This window comes from Hydra vulgaris, chromosome 03, assembly GCF_038396675.1.
Source record: "Hydra vulgaris chromosome 03, alternate assembly HydraT2T_AEP".
Lineage (NCBI taxonomy): Eukaryota > Metazoa > Cnidaria > Hydrozoa > Anthoathecata > Hydridae > Hydra > Hydra vulgaris.
The window spans coordinates 60,375,001-60,391,367 of NC_088922.1; the positions used below are offsets into that span (position 1 = coordinate 60,375,001).

At 26.9% G+C, this 16,367-nt stretch overlaps 1 protein-coding gene across 3 annotated transcripts in view; it reads left to right on the forward strand.

The window, feature by feature from the left end:
* LOC100211339 (prominin-1-A) overlaps positions 1-16,367 on the forward strand; it is a 61,202-nt gene that overhangs the window by 34,702 nt on the left and 10,133 nt on the right. For all 3 annotated transcript variants that reach the window (XR_010637711.1, XR_010637712.1, XM_065793870.1), the window contains exons 10-12: positions 1-149; positions 237-504; positions 12,208-12,354. The exon at positions 1-149 is cut by the window's left edge and continues 4 nt beyond it. Coding sequence is in view for 1 of the 3 variants with exons in the window: in XM_065793870.1 (XP_065649942.1) it covers positions 1-149; positions 237-504; positions 12,208-12,354 (564 nt within the window). In the remaining 2 variants the exon portion in view is untranslated. The remainder of the gene's footprint in view (positions 150-236; positions 505-12,207; positions 12,355-16,367) is intronic.

The window sequence follows — 16,367 nt, forward strand, 5'->3', positions numbered from 1 at the left end:
TATGTTTACATTGGAATTTCGTCTGCTGTTGGATTTATTTTTGTTTTAATGGCTCTTGGTTTACTGTTTGGGTGTTGTGGTTATAAAAAGAATGTAAGTCCAACTCATCGGTCATCAGCATCTAATTGTGGTGGTAAATTTTTAATGGCGTAAGTGATTTAATTGGTTTATTATTAATTTTTATACTGTAATTTATTTTATTTACTATTTATTTGGTTGTTTGTGTACTTATATAGATCTGTTGGATTTATGTTTATCTTTTCTGCCATCTTGATGATGTTTTGTGTGGTATGGTTTGCAGTTGGAATGCATTTACACATTGTATGTCGTGATGTTCATGATGGAATTCTATTTGATAATCTTTTATCTGATAAACTTATTATTAAAGGAAAAAAAATTTCTGTAAACCATTTGCTTTCACAATGCCGTTCAAATGCCCCTATATATAAAGCATTAAATGTGGAAAATATATATAATATTTCAAAAGAACTTAATATTAAAGATGTAAGTTTTTTTTATGTTACTCTAAATAAGTAAAAATAGTTTTCAGAATTTTAAAGTTTTTTGCTTTTTTTATTTAAATTTTTTACATCATTTTTGTACATTTTTTTATTTACATTTATAATTTTAACATTATTTGTATATAATAAAATAGATAGTTATCACATTATCAGGCTTGGACAGAAATGGCATGCAATTGAGCGCTATTGCTGACCATGCAAATGATTTTATTTTTTGACAACCACGACTATTTAGATGTTTAGATGCTTTTTAAACATTTTAGAAAAGCTAAACGAGGAAGAAAATTAAAAAAAAAAAACTCAACTTGAAGCGAAAATTAATTTTTGTTACATTTTTAATTGGATTTAAAATAAATTACTTCTTTTGAAACGTTTTCTTTGAGTTATGCAAAATGCTTTTTTAAATTACTTATAATGATTGTTTAATTAATGAACAAATTTTATTTAAATTACTAAAAAGTGTTATATTATTTTTAAATTGTATAAACATTTATTTTTCCTAAAAGTTGCAAAAAAAAAAAAAAAAGTAGTTTACAAAAACATTGTAGTATATTTAAAATAGCAATTTTTAATCATTTTTTTGCTCTGATTTTTTGCTCAATTTTTATGTTCTGATTAGTTACTCAAATTAAAAAAAAGTTAAATAATCCTTTGTAAAAATAGAAACAAAAAATAATAAAGCAATTAAATCATTCCATTGCAATGGAAAATTTAATTTAACTTTTTTCATAATTTAAAGTAACTTAAAAAATTATCTTTCAAAAAATTATTAGAATGACAAGGAAAAATAATTTCAAACAAATTATTAAATTTAGATTTATCGTATAAAAAACATGCCTACATTAAAAAAATTTAAATATAGCATTATTTGTTAATTTACACAAAATACAATTATTTTGAATAATTAGTATAATTACATTTTTATTTTATTTAAAGCCTTCGCGTAAAATAAAAACTTTAAAAAAGATCAACAATTGAAAGATATTCATAATGTAACAATTTTTTGTATAGCATTTAAGTTGTTAAAACGTCAACACCGCCATTGTCAAATTGTAAAGAAAAAATATTATAAGTGTGGTCAGTTACAGTGTGCAATCGCACGCCATTTCTGTTCAAGCCTGCATTATTGTTAAGTTATTTTAAAAATATAAAATACTTAATGATTACATATTATTAATATTAAGTATTTTATTGATTAACCCTTTTGTGCTGAAGGTGCACATATGTGCGCCTATAATATACCAATCAAAATATCTCTCTAAAAGTTATTGTTCAATCCTATTTAGTGTTAAATATTAACCTTTTGTGCTCATAGACATATAAATTAAGCTTAGGAGAGATTGTTTTCATGCTTAAAACACTAAAGATAATTGAAAAAAATAAATGTAATTGTTAAACTTTTCTTATTGCATATGGCTTTGAGAAATAGAATTATAAATGATCTAAATGAATCTTTGATAAATCGGATGATACTAGTGATTTGTCTTGTGAATCTTCAGAGTCTGATGATAATGAATTTCAAGAGAAAAACACTGCTATTTGCTCAATACTACTATTTGATAAAACTGTACATTTCATGTGAAAAATACGTAAACAACCAACAGTTTCAACCATAAAATCAACCTTTATCAAGACAAATAAAAAACTTCATACCATTAAAACTAAGAAATCTAATATTAGTAAAGATAACAGAGAATGAAAAAAAAAAAAATTATTTTATTTATGGGCTATTATTTCATTTATGGCAACACCATGACCAACATTTAGAAAATCTGCAATACCTAATTGTAATGGCAATATCAAACCAATCCATTTATTTAAACCAATCCATTTATTTAAACCAATCCATTTATTTAAATTGTATTTTCATAATGATTTAGTACAAAAACTTGTCACTGGAACAAATCACTATCACTCAAAAAAGTTACAATCCTCTTTTATATAGCATAGAATGATATGGATTATTGTTACGTCAAATGATATTAAAGTATTTATAGCAATCTGTTTAGCGATGGGAATAGTAAAACTTCCTTGCATCCATGACTATTGGAGACAAAAACAATGTTTTTTTATCTCATTTTATCTAAATCCTTTGCAAGATTTTTTTTTATTAGTCTTAGTATTAAGAAAATGATGTAAAAATAATCTTAATGTTAACTACATCTATTTCTTCATTTAAAACTAGATAATAATCAACACAACTTTCTTATCCTGCTCCAATTTTTTTTTTTTTTACAATGTATTTTGTTAGCATTTTTTAAAATTTGTTCCAATCTTTATTTGCTGAGCTTAAATAAACTAAATAAACTCTAAGTGTTGATGGGAAATGTGAGAAAATGAGAGAAAAACATTAACAACAGGAGAAATAGCACTATGAGAATAGTCAGAACATGATTGGACTGTCTTGTATATATAGTCATATTTGTATGAATGAATTTCAAAGAAAGTGTCGACTTTTTTTTACATAATTTATTCTTTTGCAATTTAGTTATATCTTAAACTATCTTTTCCATTCTTTTTCAACTTTTTGTACTCTATAGTAATTATGTTGAATTTGTATATTGATATTGTAACAACTTAAAGATTAGTCTTAGTATTAATTGTATTAGATTATTTGCTAACAAAATAATGTTTACTAATAATGCATAATGAGAAAAAAATTATGTAAACATTTTTATAAAACAGTTCGGCAACTTCACGAATAATATCTTGAGACATGGTAAATTTGTCTAAAATTTTAAATGATTAAAATTTTATGATTGTCTGAAAATTAGATTTGTATAATTTGCTGTATGATTGTATGTTTGTATGTAGTGTCTGTAGATGCTGTCTTTTCTAATAAATAGTGTTTCCATTTCTAATAACACCATTTTCAAAAAGTTTCGAACAGTTGGCAATTCAAATAGCAATAAATTAGCTTAAACACCAATGAGTTCTACATACCTTCTACTGTGTTTTTAACTGTAGATTTGCCAATATTTATTGGCAAATCTACAGTTTTCCATTTGGAATCTATTAAAAGTGATTTAGAGGATTATGTAAAAAAATTATTTTAACATATTTATATATATATATATATATATATATATATATATATATATATATATATATATATATATATATATATATATATATATATATATATATATATACTATAGATATAAACATCTTTTCTAGCCAACAAATTAATGTTAAAGGAAAAAAATTACAATTTTCTTTTATAATAAAAATCATTGCTAGAGTTGTTTAGCACATTTAAATGAGTTCTTTCCAGTATTTATCAGGAATTTTTTGTTTCATATTTCCTGTTAACCAGGAAAATTGCCATAATTTCCGATCAAAATAAAAAAATGAGGAAAAATTTAAATCAAAGAATTACTTTTGTAAACATTTTATTATATAAGGATAATTATTTATTCAAAATAAAAATATATTATTGTCTACAAAGTTAATTAATGTGTATAATCTAACGTTAGATGTCGTCTATAATATCAAAAAATGTAAAAATCAAATCATAACTTTTGTATTAAATGTGATTAAAGCAAACACATGAAGTCATTATTTAAAATATGAAACGCTAGTTTCATGTTTCAAATAATTACTTCAGCAGTGACAGTGGCCAGACCTGCGGCTGTTGATAGATATCACTCAACAAAATATGCAAATATGAGTTCATTCATCAAGCATTAAATGAAAAACAATGCCATCTTCCAAAAAGTAAAAACAATGTGGTGAAACTAATTTATGAATATTGTGCTATAGAAAAAAAAGAATTTTATTTTTGAAATAAAATCATATAAAGATATAAAGTGGAAAGTTTAGTCTTACATTTGATGAATGGACTAGTCTAAGCAATCAAACTTTTTTGAATATTAATATTCATTTTAATAAGTTATTTATTTTATTTATAGTTTAGGCCTGGTTAAAATTTTTGGAAGCTGTACAGCTGATGTAACAATTGACAAGTTAAAAAAAAACTATCAGAGCAAATATTTTTCAGATGTTCTTTCATCAACCACTGACACTTCTGCAGTAATGATAAAATTGGTTGTCTGCCTTTATACACCAATCATGTTAAAACCATGACATGCACTTGGCAGTAATAAACATAATTTTAAAGAAATCCTAATGTTGGTCACATTGATTGTTGAGAAAATAATTCTATTTTTTCCATTGATAACTCTATTAAATCTGAAACTGAAAGTGATAATCAAAACGATTTCGAACCCCAAATATGTTAAAGAGATAATAAAAATGTGGCTTTACATTCAACTGCAACTGCTGAGCTACCTTCATCATCAATAGTTGCAATTAATTGTTATGCGAATGACTTATTTAATAGATTATTCAGTGAAGATGTCGATATTAGAATTGAAAGTGAAACCTCGGAAGAGAATGATTGTTTTGCAGCTACAAATATTAAGCACAGATTGACAATAGCTATTAATGCCGAATACAAACCTAAAAAGTGTGTTACAATTAAAGATTCTAAAAATGATCTAAAAAAAGAATTTTAAATGTGTAAGAATAGGGGAAATATTATAAATAATTTAAAAAAGCTATTTCAATAGGAAACAATTTCTGCACAAAATGAAAATTGTCAGTTAGTGACTTTTCTCTAGAGTGCCTCACAATTTTAAAAAGTTATTTCCTAACCAAATAAGTTATTTCCTCACCAAATAAGTTATTTCCTAACCCAATAAATTAAAAAAATGTTTACTTGTTCAAGGAAAATTAATTTTTCTCTATATATGTATATGCAAATGTTGTATACACATACAAATACAAATTTTGTATGTACATACAAATTTGAAATAAAATAACAAATATTATTTTGTTAATAAAATTTATTTGTACTTGGCACTCTTATGTTTACATATTCATTTAAGAAATGATTTTTTCCTGGGGAACCGGGAAATACATTTAAAATTTTTCAATTCTTGGGATCAAAAAAATGTAGGGAATTGATACCCTCTATTTTTGATACTCAATATTCAAAATTGTGCTCTCTTAACAATTTTAACTATAATTTTCTTTTTCTTCTATAAAAAGTTTCAGTTTTTTTTTGGAGTCTCTTTCAAACTCAAGCTTTTTAGGATTGATTTTCAAATCTTGTACTTCAAGATTAGTTGAGATATCTTTTGAAGAAACATCAATTCTTATTTTCAATTTGTCAAACTTTGAACATGCATCTGAGAGTAACCAAAGGCAAAACTTGTTGTTAAATAATGTTCTATACAATTCATAACAAATTTTTACATTTAGCTGAGGAATCATAAACATTTTAAATATTTTATTTATATTCAGGTTTTCAGGTAAAATAAATGTGGCTAGTTTTCTCTTGAGAATAATGAGACTGTCTTCCTCTGAATAATGAAATTTGGTTTATCATTTTATTGCGTACGTCATTTGTAATTTTAATTTGGTTTATCATTTTATTTCATACGCCATCTGTAATTTTAAGCAAACTTTTAGTATGTTTGTATGTATGGTATGTTTTACTCTCATTACTTATGGTGGCTCACCTAAAATTATATTATTTACTTATTTATAAAGTTCAGTTGTAAAATTATGTTCTAAAAATATTATTTCAAAAATATGTATTTTTTAACTATCAAAACTTTTATTTTAAAAAATTATGTTTTTTATTTTAAAAAATTATGTTTCTATGTAAAATTCCTATAAAATAAAATAGTGTACCTGTAGTTGATACACTGTAGTTGATACATATTTTTTTTATTGTATTCAGTCTACCTTTTTTGATCCCAATATAGATAAGAAAGCTTTGAAAATCAAAAAAATTGTCATTTACCATTATTAACAAACAATTTGTATTGGTAGCTAAAACTATTATATCTACTTTGCTAATATTTATGTGGTCTTCTTCTATTTATGTTAGTTACCATTATAAGTTCGCTAGAAATGAATCTTGCATTTCTTTGTTTTATGAGTTGTTTTTTTTGAATTCGTGATGACCTTTCTATCTTTTTTTTTTTTTTTTTGATTTTTTAGTAACTCCAATAAGTTATCACACACAGTCATCTTCATTAAATTATTGATATTTAAATTATATACTATATAAATTATTGGATCCCAAGATCACATGATTACAAATATTTCAAGGTTACGTGGACTTTTTTTTATATTGTAAACAGGGGGCTATACTGTTTTTTCCATTGTACCTGGTTTTTTCTTTTTTTAAGGATAGAAATGATTTTTTTTTTCTTGATTTATCACTCAAGATATAATTTAAAAGGTAAACTACAAGACCAGCATAATACTTTCAAAAAAATAAAATTGTGGCTCTGCTGTTTTTTCCCTTAGACTATTCAATTATCCTAGTTAAAAATTTCAATTACCCTGGTTATAGCAGTGTTTAAATCAAGTAAAAAATTTTTGATAAAAAAGTTATGCATGTTTTCACAGACTGTAGACTGATTTAAACTGGGTTTTTTTCCATATCTTTAAAACATAAAATAGTTTTTTAGTGTAAAATAACAAACTTAAAAAACAATACTTACTTTAACTTGACAACATCTTTAAGATTATTGAATTCTTCCTTTCCAATTGTAGTATAAAAGTTGTCCTCGATGGACAGCACTCTTTTTCTTATTCTGTAACTTCAGGGGTTCCTCAAGGTTCTATCCTTCGCCCAATACTCTTTTTAATTTACATTAACGATCTTCCAGATATTCTCACATCTAAGGTGGCATTGTTTGCTGATGATACTACCATTTATTCTTGTTGTAATAAGAAACCAACACCCTCTGATTGCTTGGAGGGGGCATTTGAGCTTGAAAAGGATCTCACTTCTGCTACAGCATGGGGCTCACAGTGGCTGGTGAACTTCAATACAGATAAAACTCAATTCTTATAATAAATATAGGAAGATCTAAATTATTGTTATCACAATAATTTAGATCTTCCTATATTTATGAACGGTGATGTACTTGATGAGTCACCTACTCTTCATCTTCTAGGATTAACTCTTACTTCCAATCTTTCTTGGAAACCATATATCAAATCAGTTGCAAAATTAGCATCTGCTAAGGTTGCATCTCTTTATCCAGCTCATCACTTTCTTACTTCGGATTCTATTCTCTATCTCTATAAATCTCAAATCCGGCCTTGTATGGAATACTTTAGTCATATCTGGGGCGGTTCTTCTAATGATGCCCTTTATCTTTTAGACAAGGTACAAAAACGCATTGTAAATATAGTTGGACCTGCTCTTGCAGCCAACCTCCAACCATTATCACATCGTCGTAGTGCTGCTTCTCTTTCTCTTTTCTACAAATACTATATTGGGCACTGCTCTAAAGAGCTATCGTCTCTTGTGCCATTTACTAAAATTTATTCTCGTGTTACTCGTCATTCAATTAAGCCTCATCCTTTTTCTTTGACTGTTCCTAAGTGCTCCAAAAACGCTCATTCGTCTAGTTTTTTTGCCTCGGAATTCGCTTCCTTCATCTTGCTTACCTGATTCATATAATTTGCAATCCTTTAAGTTGTCTGTTAATCGTTATCTTGCTCTACAATCTTCATCTTTTCTCTTTCAGTAACTTCCAACTTCAATTAGTGGCTGGTGCAGCCTTGTTGGAAGCGAAGATGTTTTAAAAAAAACAAAACAAACTTCAATAGCAAACTTTAAAACAAAAGTGGTTGCTTTTAATGCGTAAGTTTTTAAACAAGTGTTGGCCTTAAAGTCTGCAAACTTGATGTTCATTTTTCTGCCAATTTTATGCTAAAATTAAAGTTGCACATTTTTAGTAACTTGCATTGTTGAAGCAATAAGCAATGCAAATGTGTTATTGAAGCCATACACAATGCAATTCCTTCAGCATACATAATATATATATACAAAGTTTTTGTCACTGTTGACATTATTGATAACCAAAATTTTTATTATTTGTCACAATTAGAACAAATCACCGTTTTGTGCTCTACTCCACATGGTTTTTCGCATTTACTACATCTGTCAGCAATCTTGCAATCAACACTGAAAGGAAAAATGTGTCAACATTTCTTTTTTTGCAGTCTTTGATCAGCATTGGGAACTTTTTTGACTGCTGCAGCACATTCAATCAGAATTTTTTTTTTTGATTTAGGCAACTGCATTATTTATGCTCAATGTTTAAGCAGTTGCAGATGCTGCATTCTAAGATTTTCTAAAAATTAATGTTGATGATATTTCCTGTTGGGTTCTACTTCTGATACTTTGCTTGAAACAAAACCTGATAATTTGTTCTGCTGATATTTAGGTTATTAATCAAATAAGTTAATGGCCATCGTTTGGTTCCTTCATAATTGTCTGGTTTATTTAGTATGTATTATTTTAAACAGAATCTTTCCCTTAAATGAAATAATCTGTTTGTCAATGTTACATACAAACTTGCAGCAAAACATTTTTTACAGTTTTTAATGAAAAGGTTTTAAAATAATGAAACAAAGCAAGCTGTCAACTTGTCTGCATTCTGTCATGTTTGTCAAATCTACAATAATCTACAAAAGCTGCCTAATCAAAGATTAGACAAGATTTCTTGAAAATAATTTTTGCTAAATGCTGGTGACCATAATGATCTGAACATTTAATGTTTTGATTGATAGACACCGAGCATAAAATGGATACAGATGGCCTCTTTTGGTTCCTTAACATCTATAGATTTTTAGTAATCAGTATTTTTACCTTTTAATGTTTTAGAAAAATGTTTTTAGAAACAACTAAACTAGTTTGTATTTGTTACAATTATTTGCGACATATGATAATCAAAGTAGCACTTTTTATGGTTAATCTAGGTCTGATTGGACCTTTACTGATCAAATGAAAGGGTAGAGGTAAATTTGCATTCCAAATTATATTCCCATTTTAGCTGATGAATGTAGCAGGAACATTCCGTTTATTTTGAAATTGTGGCTGCCTTTGGTTTGGCATTTGTGACTCAGTGTTTATAGGAAGGCCTACAATCGCACACTATTATATGACCAGGCAAATAACACTTTGCTTTGATAACTTGACTGCGGCTATTTCAAAAAAAAATTCAAAAATGCGTTGAATGAAAAAGATACTGAATTATACCTTAGAGAAATAAGTTCGAAACTTCTTAACTAATGTTTTTGTATTAGCAAAATGGTTTTAAATAAAGTAACAATTTACTGATAATGATTTTTGTTCAAAGTATCATTGATAGTTATATATAATTTTATCAATTTATATTGTATAAATTATTTAAGTGTGCATTTTTTATAATAAGCGTTATTAAAAAATGAAAAATTATTTTGTTTTTATAAATGATGACTTTCTTAGATAACAAAAGTCTCTTTAATAAACTTTATATAAGAATCATTTAAATTAATACATTTAAAATGATAAAAAAAAATTTTGTTGAAAAAAAAAGACAAATGTTTTTGAAAAGCTGTTACAATTAAATAAGTTTAATTTTTAATGCTTTTATATTATTGAAATGCTTTTTAAGAAGTAACAAAACATTTCTAATGAATTTTAATATAAAGTATTAATGATTTGTTTTTTTTTTATTTATATAATTATGTATTTTTTTATGATAAATGTTAATCTTTTAAACAAATTTAAAAAAAAGCAAAGCACAAATGTTAAAACAAAGTATAAAATGATTTTTTAATGCATAATTATTTAGTTGCGTGTATTTATTTTTATGGAAACTTATATTTTTAAATTAGTAAAAAAAAATAACCATAGTTTAAGTGTGAGTATCTTTTAAACAATCATTAGAAGTGAATTGTTCTTTTTATTTTAAGGGTTTCCCATAATATTACATAAAATTAATAAAGATAAAAGATTAAAAGTTTATTATTCCAAGCGTAATTAAAAACATGATTTAAATAAACTTAGCATTTTATTTTGTTGAGTTTTATTTTAGTTGAGTTATATATATTAATTAGTTAGTTAATTAAGTTACAAAAAGCCACACCCTTGTTAAACTCATCAGCTGAGTATACGCATCTATACCCAACTCGTATGTCGGCCACTTTTGTGTGGCATTTATGATAAATGATGAGCTGTAGTACTACGATGACTGAAAACTGTCTAGTAGTTGTTTAAATTTATCAACTGATGTTGCCTTAATGACATTATCTGGCAAAGCATTCCAGTCATTGACTACAGGGTTGTTAAAAAACTTATGCCTGGTTTCGCAGTTCCTGACAATCTGATTCGATGTTAAGCTCTGGGTGCTATGCTGCAAGTCTTTTACATGCCAATCAATTAGATTGTTGAGAAGTTTTTATTTTTGAATAAGATTGCCTCTTTTCCATCTGTCTTCAAAGGTGGTTAATTTCATGATTTTACATCGAGTTTTGTAGTCTTTATTATTATTATTATTATTATTATTATTATTATTATATTAATAATATTATTTATTGTATTTTTATTTTAGTTGAGTTTTATATATCATTAATTTATTTATTATATTTTTATTTTAGTTGAGTTATATATATTATTAATTTATTTATTATATTTTTATTTTAGTTGAGTTATATATATTATTAATTTATTTATTGTATTTTTATTTTAGTTGAGTTATATATATTATTAATTTATTTATTGCATTTTTATTTTAGTTGAGTTATATATATTATTAGTATTATTTTTGTGTGTGTGTGTTTAGCATTAATAAAGCTTTTTTTGTTTTCTCTTTTGTTTTCTTTTCTTTTTTTAAAATAAAGTTTTTTTAAGATAAATCTAGGTAAAAATGTTAAAAGCCATGGTCAAAACAATATACTATTTGTGTGGTCATATAATGATTGCACACCTTTCTCTGAAACACTGTAACTGGTGATGTGTCAAATGATGTTGAACATCTTCATTTATAACCTCCTAATTTGTTTAGCAGCCTCATTGGCAGATAAACTTTTTAACATGTTGTTATGTGTCTACAACAAATTACTTTATGTTTAAGAGTCAATTAATTTATAACAAAAGACAATTTATAATAAGTTGGTATAACATTTATGCGGTAGTGGTGCAGTGGTAGAGCTTTCTCATCTTGTTTCTCCTGGCAGCAACCTTGTTGTTCAAGGTTTATGTTACGGAGTTGATGAGTTGAGAGAGGGTTGTAACCACAATAAAGTAGCCTCCTTGACTGTAATGGGCCTCTCCGTCTTAAGGAGATGAATAACAAAAAAATAATAATAAAAAAGAAAACAGAAATAACATTATCATTTAATAATCTAATTCGCATCCAATATTGTAATTATACTTAATTGTAAGTAAAAAAAGTGTGTTACCATAGTTACCACACTTAATATCACGTCTGCTCTCAGGTAGATCTAGATATATATTTTGATATATATGTTTTGATATATATTTTTTTTATATATTTTTTTTTATCGATGATTTATTAAGTTATAAAGTTGTATATATATATGAAAAAAATCATAAATTTATTATTTTGAATTAGTTTTCTTAAAATAATTATTTAATTATTATTTTAATTTTTGGACATTAGAAAGTAGTATTTATTTTTGAAATTTATAAAATTTTGTTGTTTTACTACATCTTAATAGTTATTGCATAATTATTGAGTAGTTATTGCATAATTTTTTTATATTTTTAAAATATTTTTATATTTCTATTATAATTATTTTGTTTTATATACATTTTTTTTTTTTTTTGTTATATGCTCAAACATTTATTATTTTATATTTTTAGAAAACAGGAGATTTAAGTTCAAAGCTAAATAGTTCATCCTTTGATTTAAATGATCTAAACATTTTATCTGATAAATTCAAAGAAAATTTGAATGATCTTGCCAATAGCAATATAGACACAATCAATTATGCTCCTTTTTTTTCAATGGTAATATGTTGTTTGCTTTTAGAGATATTTAAATATTTTATATTTATATGATTTTATTTAAAGTTTGAAAACTGTGTAAATTTTCTTTGTTTGAAAACTACTTCTCCTTATTCCTAATGTACTTCATTCTTCCATTGGCGATTCACTGTCTGTAATGTACTTCATTCTTTCATTGGCGATTCACTGTCTGTGTGTAATCATTTGACAACTTTATTTTATTATGATTTTTTGTTTAATCCTTTATCTTACTTTGATTAATCTTCAATTAAACATTGTAATAAAATAATATTAATGTTATTAAAAGTATAATCATTGTTATATAATTGATTATCTATAATCAATCACATTGAATTGAATATGGTTAATGAAATTCATATTGCAATATTCTGGAATATAAAAATAGTACATTTTTAACACAGATTATTAAGAAATCATAAATCTGCTACAAAACTAATAGATAAAATATCACAATAAATCTGTACAGAAAAATGTGTACAGAAAAATAAAACAAATCAAAATAGTTAATACAACTCTCTGGTGAAGAATGCAACTGAAGCAAAATAAGGAAAAAAAGATGCTTTGCAAAAAAAAAATGTTGACAAAAAAGATTATGCAGCCCTCGGAATTAGGGTAAATTATATATATATAAAAAAACTACCGACCTGACGGTGTCTGAGGTCGGTAATTTTTTGCTGACCTCTGAATTTTAAAACTTAATTTTATTTGTCATTTCAAACAGATTAAAAATGGCAAAACAAACATTTTATTTAAAATCTAAATATTTAAAATCTAAATATTTAAATTCTAAATATTTAAATTCTAAATATTTAAATTCTAAATATTTAAATTCTAAATATTTAAATTCTAAATAAAATTAAAAAAATTAACTTGGCAAAACAAGCGTTTTCTTTAAATTCTAAATAAAATACTTAAAATAAAAACAGCAAAATAAATGTTTAATTTAAAATCTGAACAAGTTAATTTAAAAACAAAAAATTTTTTATTCAAGTTCCAAATAAAATAGTCAAAATAAAAACAGAGAAACAAACATTTTATTTAAATTCTAAATAAAATAATTATAACAAAATACGCAAATTTTAAATAAATTCCAATTTAAATAATACAAACCAAATAAACAACAACAACAAAAAACAAACAGAAAAAGCAACAAATTTGTAAGAAAAGTCAGTGAACTTGGGGCTTTAGGTTAGCAATTTTTTGCCAACCTAACTTTTCCTGATTCTGAGGGCATTAAAAAAATAAATTAGCTGTAAATTAGAAATTCTAACATTTTAAAATATTTAATTAAATAAAAAACTTATTTTCAATAGTAAACAAGTTTTTAGACAGATTTATATGTTTCAATAATTAATGGTTACATATATTTGTAGTACAGTCGTCCCCCGGTTAACGAACCCCCCTGTTAGCGAACTTTCGGTTAACGAACCGAAAGTTTGCCCAAAATCCTCCCCCGGTTAACGAACCGGAACTCGGTTAACAAACCGGGACCGCCAAATGGCGTGCACACGCGCGTGAAGGTCGGGCGCGCCGTCCAGCATTCCCCCTCAGTTTTGTGAGTGTCATGGAAGCCTGGGAGGTGAATGGTTGTGCTGGGTGTGCTTTTGTTGTTTCATTTTTTTCTTTTCTTGTTTCACTAATATTTTTGTGCTTTTTTCTAGGTTTTTTTCCCACTTACGATTTTTTCGATTTTACGATTTTTCAAAATGTCGAACCCTGCAAAAAAAAGCAGAAAAGTTTTCACTCTTGAAGAGAAAAAGACAATCATTCAAAGAGTGCAAAAAGGTGAAAAGCAAAGTGACCTGGCTAAGGAGTTTGGTGTGAATAAATCAACCATTGGCACCATCATCAGCTCGAAGGAAAAAATCTTGGCTGCTGCTCAAACTTCTACAAAAGGATCCACAAAAATTGTCAGCAAAAAGCAAAGGCACCCAGTCATGGATGAAATGGAGCAGCTCCTGATCCTCTGGATTGAGGACATGCAGATGAGAGGGGATCCTGTGTCTGGTGAGCACATTTGCATGAAAGCGCGTTTCGGTTAACGAACTTTTCGGATAACGAACTAGTTCGTACTCCGAATTAAGTTCGTTAACCGGGGGACGACTGTACACTATATATTTCATATAAACCATTAGATTTTTAATTTAATATTCATTAGCAAGCCAGTTGGAAAAGAAGGGTCCAACTATGTTTACAATGAATTTTTGGACATAAATGAGAAAGAGGATCATAAGAAGAACCAGTCCAAATACGACAATAGTATTCCATACAAGGACAAATAAGAGATTTGTGGAGGTAGAGAATGGAATCAGGAGTAAGAAATTGGTAAGATGGTAATAAATAAGATATTATAATAATGGTCGTAAATAACAGATTTTTAGAGGTAGAGAATGGAATCAGGAGTAAGATAATGGCAAGCACAATAAAGAGAAGCAACCTTAGCAGATGCTAACTTTCCAATCGATTTTATATATGGTTTCCATGAGAGGTCAGTAGTAAACAATCCAAGGAGATGTAAAGAAAAGGCGTAAGAGGCTCAGTGAGAGGGTTGCCATTCACTAATAAATGGCATGTCCACAGTATTGCGATAGTTGTTTGTGATAAATAAGTTTTGTTAGAGTTAAAATGCACAAGCCCCTGGAAGCCCTAAGCTTTAACAGAAGTGAGATCAGGTTCAAGATCAGCTATCTGTTAATAAGCATTCAAAAAGTGGACTTTTTGTCAAGATAGAAGTATAAAATTTAGTTTTCTTCAAATATAGCCACTTTAGATGTAAGATTGTCAGGAAGATTATTAATGTAGATAAGAAACAATACAGGACCAAGGAAAGAACCTTTAAACACTCCAGAAGTTACTGGAAATAAAGAGTTATTAGACTCAAGGTGGGATGTTAGAAATTTCTTGATGAAAGATTTAAGCTTCTCGCTAATAAAGACTGATTGGACTATAGTTGGAAGGGTCAGAGTGTTCTCCAGAGTTTTTAAAAATTAGAACCACAGATTTCATTTTCCAGTAGGGAGAAAAGCAAAGTTCAGTCAAGCACTTATTAAATAGTTTAGAGAGAATTGAAGAGAGTTTTAGGAAACACATTTGTAATACAATGACAGGAATGTTGTCTGGACCACAAGCCATAAATAAGTTTAGCTGAGAAATAACTTTAGCATCAGAAGCTGGGGTGATTTGGATGTCTAACAATGGATTAGCTTGTTCAAATGGAATGGCAAAAAGAGCATGGCTATTAGATTCAAAAATCGAATCAGAAAAAAAGTTCTTTCCAAATAGTTCAACCTTATTCATGAAAGAAGTAATAAAATTATACTTATGAATTAGAGATGGAATATTAGACTTGCATTTGTTAATGACACTGTTAAAGATTTTCCAAAAGTCCCTTGAGATTAACTTCTAAGAAAAGATATGAGATTTAGTAAACTGGGAATAATGAAGCTTAGCATCAGACAGCACCTTTTTATATTGATTTCTTACAATAATAAAAAAGTGTTCTCAAGAGGTATGAAAAAGATGAAAAAAATGATTACAATTAGATAAAGAAGCTGCACAAGAAGGTAAAACCATGGAGTAAAATAAGATTTTGTGAGGATTTTCAACGTTGTTTTAATAATCTTTTATTCATACTTCTCCCACCTCTTACTCCCTAATGTAACATAATTTAATTTAGATCTTATACTTGACTGCAGTAAATAATGTAGTGATAGAGCGCTAAGATCTTATAATTTCCTGCTGTAGTCATGTTTTGGTAGAGTGATCACTTCGTATGTGATAATTTTAGGATTTAATCACCACCTTATTTCTGTTAGTACCAACTCAGCCTTGTTTGTCAAGATTTGTGTTTCGGAGCTGACGATTTGAACAAGGGTTGTAACCACAATAAAAATAAAAATAATAACCTTCTCGACTGTTGTGGCCCCTTAGCCCTGGAGAGGTGAAAAACATTACAACAACAAAAAAATTCACTATGTATCTTTATCATCTTCGTT